The 3599-nt window shown below is 38.2% G+C and overlaps 1 protein-coding gene across 1 annotated transcript; it reads right to left on the minus strand.

The window, feature by feature from the left end:
• Positions 1 to 1670: 1670 nt before the first annotated feature.
• LOC103050360 (vomeronasal type-2 receptor 26-like) lies at positions 1671 to 2963 on the minus strand. Its single transcript, XM_025176727.2, has 2 exons — positions 2855 to 2963; positions 1671 to 2581 (listed from the first exon to the last, which is right to left on the minus strand). The coding sequence occupies exon 2, from the start codon at positions 2577 to 2579 to the stop codon at positions 1671 to 1673; it is 909 nt and encodes a 302-aa protein (XP_025032495.2). The 5' UTR covers positions 2580 to 2581; positions 2855 to 2963.
• Between the last annotated feature and the right edge of the window lie 636 nt (positions 2964 to 3599).

Below are 3599 nucleotides of genomic sequence, written 5' to 3' on the forward strand. Positions count from 1 at the left end.
AACTATAGTTGTCCTGCACCTGTCACTCAATGAAGATGACTTCAACTGAAACCAATTTCACCATCTGGGAGAAAGAACTACTCACTATAAAGGGTGTTTTTGAAGATAGGAAGCACCATCTGGAAGAGATGTTGCATCCACCCTGGTGCACAACACAGAATTGAGCAAAGGCCCTCCTAGCCATGACTGCCACCAGGTCCTGAATCAGGAGTCATGAGTCCAGGAGGACCCCCAGATTTTGCACAGGGTCCATCTGGGGCACAACAGGCATCACATCTCCATGACAACTAAATGACACAGTCCAATTCTTTACCTTACCTTTCACTGTGCAGATTCCACCAATCACATATACTCTTTAAGGACAAACAACAAACATTCCCATGCTGGGCTAGTCTCTTTAACTGGCTTAGTGAAAAATTAACCCAGACCATTTTCATCAAAAGTAAAAAGTCTAAAAATAAAAATAGAAAAATAAGAAAAAAAAGACTGCACCCTTGTCTCTTTAAAAACTTTCTTAGCTCTTTTCTTAATTCAACTTTTTTGCAGATAGTTTTTGAATCTTTCAATCAAAGTCTCCCTTTGCTTTTCTTTTTTGTAATCTTAAAAGAATGTTTAACATGGCAAGGAGTCTTTATCTTCACTGCAGAGGAAATCTCTGTTCATCTGTCATTAATTACTTTCTCAAAGTGATTAAGAAATGGGGAAAGCAAGGCTTTAATGTCCATATTGGTTCCACTGCAATTAGGAGCATATGTGAAATTCCAGGACACCTGGTGGCTCAACTCCCGAGCCAGCTGCAAAATCTTTTCTGTTTCTGTAGTTCACTCAGAAGGAACCGCTGTCTGGAGCACATGTGGTTTATCTCACAATCTCCCTTTGATCCAGGGAGATTATGCTGGCCAGAATCCAACTCCCAGCTGGCGTTCTCAGTTGCAGTCGCTCTCCATGCCTTCGGAGAGCATCTCCCCAACATCACTTCCCACCAGAAGCCTAGACTTGAACTAAATATTTTTTAAAATCCATTTAAAAGCTATTGAGAATTGAATTTTTCAAGCTTTTTATGCAGCTTCTTTAGCCAAAAATATTGACTTAGAACACTTGCATTCCATTTTTCGAAACTTGCCCTTTATAGGAAAAATGGATCTTTATCACAACATTAACTATCCTGCATGGCATCAATTCAGATTACAAAAGAAATTATAGTTCTGGAATTATAATTATAATTTTGGAATCTGTCTATAGTGCCTTCAGGTGACTTTAAATGTGTGGGTCTACAGGTACTCATTGTGATTTTGCATGTTTGAAAATACCATTTTCACAGTGGCAATACACCACTCCCACTGTCTTTCTAATAGTGTCTGAAGGTAGAAACTAGTCTATGTAACTTTTCCACTTTCTTTTCAAGGAATAAATAAATTCTCATAGATAATAACTAATGGAGCAGAATCATAGATCTCAGTCCAACTTTTACAATAAGAACAAGTTCAAATTAAAAAAAAAAAAGAATGACACAATTTGTAAAGGAAGTAGAATCAATTACATTATGTAATTATCTTGAGTTCTAATCTTGAAAACTCAAGAGAGATTACCTGTTAGTAAATGCTAGTGGAATAGATGTGATTCCTAATACTTTCCCATACCTGATACAAAATAGGAAAGAGCAATAGAATTTATATTATTCTGTTTTTTCCTCTTTTCAGCTGTTCTTTTTTGTTCAGATCAGGCCTCAACACAATGATGTGGCATTTGGGAGAAAAGATACAAATCAGTAGCCCAGCGCTAGAAGCTATAATGGAGAAGATCTCCACAGCAACTGTATATTTTCCCTTCGTACTCAGGTATGTTGGAACAAAAGACAACCAAACACTGCAGAAGACCAACATGCTGAAGGTGATAAACTTGGCTTCGTTGAAAGCATCAGGCAATTTCCTTGCTAGGAAAGCTAGTGTGAAGCTGACAATAGCAAGGAAGCCCATAAAGCCCAAGACACAGTAGAACATCAAGACAGACCCTTTGTTACACATCATAATTATTTCTTCTGCCACTGAATTCATGTCAGCATCTGGGGATGGGGGAGAGGTTGTCAGCCATGTCGCACAAATAATTCCTTGAATAAATGAGCAGCCCAACATAATAGACATGGCTAATCTTTTCCCCACCCATTTGGTCATCTGGGACCCTGGCTTGGTGGCCATGAAAGCCAGAACCACAATGATGGTTTTAGCCAACAAACAAGAAATAGCCACGGAGAAGATGATCCCAAAGGCAATTTGACGAAGGACACATGTCACCTTGGAAGGTTTGCCAAGAAATAACAATGTACAGAGAAAAGACAACAGGAGAGCAATAAGGAGAACATAGGTGAGATTCTGGTTGTTGGCTTTGACTATGGGAGTGTCCTGATGCTTAAGAAAGATCCAAAGGACTGCAGCTGTGAGCATAGAAAAGAAAAAAGCAAAACTGACTAAAACGGTCCCCAAAGGCTCTTCATACATCAAAAATGCTATAACTTTTGGAAGACAAGAAACCTGATTCCCATTTGCATATTGATCTTCTGGACACTGGAAGCAGTCATCCATGTCTGGAAAATTAAATAACCAGTTACAAATTGCAATGAAATATGCAAATGACATGTTCCATTGTCATTCCATAGCACATTTTCAATAAAGTTACATTTCCATGATCTTTGCTTGTTTGTATGGATGCTGGAATTAATTGAATGAACTAAAACACATCTTTCAATGGGTCATTATCACTTTCCTTACTGGATTCATATGCCAAATATAACAACTAAACTTGAGTGTTTTTCTAAAATATTCAGTATTGTTCTGGCTCAAATACTATATGCCCTTACCTTCCCTGTTGGATATCTTCCCTGGTGGACATCGAAGACAATTATAGCAGCAAAATGGTTTCCCTTCTATGTTGCGCCTTGTATAACCTGAATGGCATTTATTATTGCACAGAGATAGAGGCTGGACCTGTTCATGAAGCAGAAAAGAAAATGCCTTTTCTTTATAGAAAAAAAATATTATTTCCTAGTTATACTGTGTTTAGAAATATCATTTTACTTTGCTTGCTTGCCTGCAAGCCTGTGTGAGCTTCCTTCTGTTTCACTTTAAGAGCAAGAGAGAAGGAAGCCTTCAGATGGAGTGAGAGAACTCAGACCTACCAATATTAAGCACTCAATAGCATTAAATAAGGACTATAAGTTATGCAGGTGTTTGCAAACTGGATGGATGTTTATTCTGTTTTGTTTTTCTATGAAATCCAAATTGCTGCAGGAAAACTTTCCTTGTTACCCACTAAAGCTTTGTGTAACATTTGTTTTTTGAATGTTTGATTCAGATCTTTCATTTGACCAACTTATTTTATTCTGTGAGAGCTGGCAAAAATGTTCTCTTCTATTTCTGAGTCCAATCGCCAAAATACAGAACTACTCTTTCCTAAAAGTCCCCCCCCCCCATCCTTCCATTCAGACACAGACCTTACAAGATGCCCAGGGGGTCACCAGTTGGACTGGTCACCCAGATGGATTGGAAAATCTTTAGAGATCTTGGAATATATGAAGTACTGTGCATCTGAATGTAATTGCTGCA

The sequence above is a fragment of the Python bivittatus genome, unplaced genomic scaffold, assembly GCF_059951505.1.
Source record: "Python bivittatus isolate LINGU-HERP-01145 unplaced genomic scaffold, Pbiv_v1 ctg000430_np1212, whole genome shotgun sequence".
Lineage (NCBI taxonomy): Eukaryota > Metazoa > Chordata > Lepidosauria > Squamata > Pythonidae > Python > Python bivittatus.

Bases quoted from the DNA above. Each gene is read 5' to 3' on its own strand.
- LOC103050360 (XM_025176727.2), bottom strand. From the start codon at position 2,579: ATGGATGACTGCTTCCAGTGTCCAGAAGATCAATATGCAAATGGGAAT.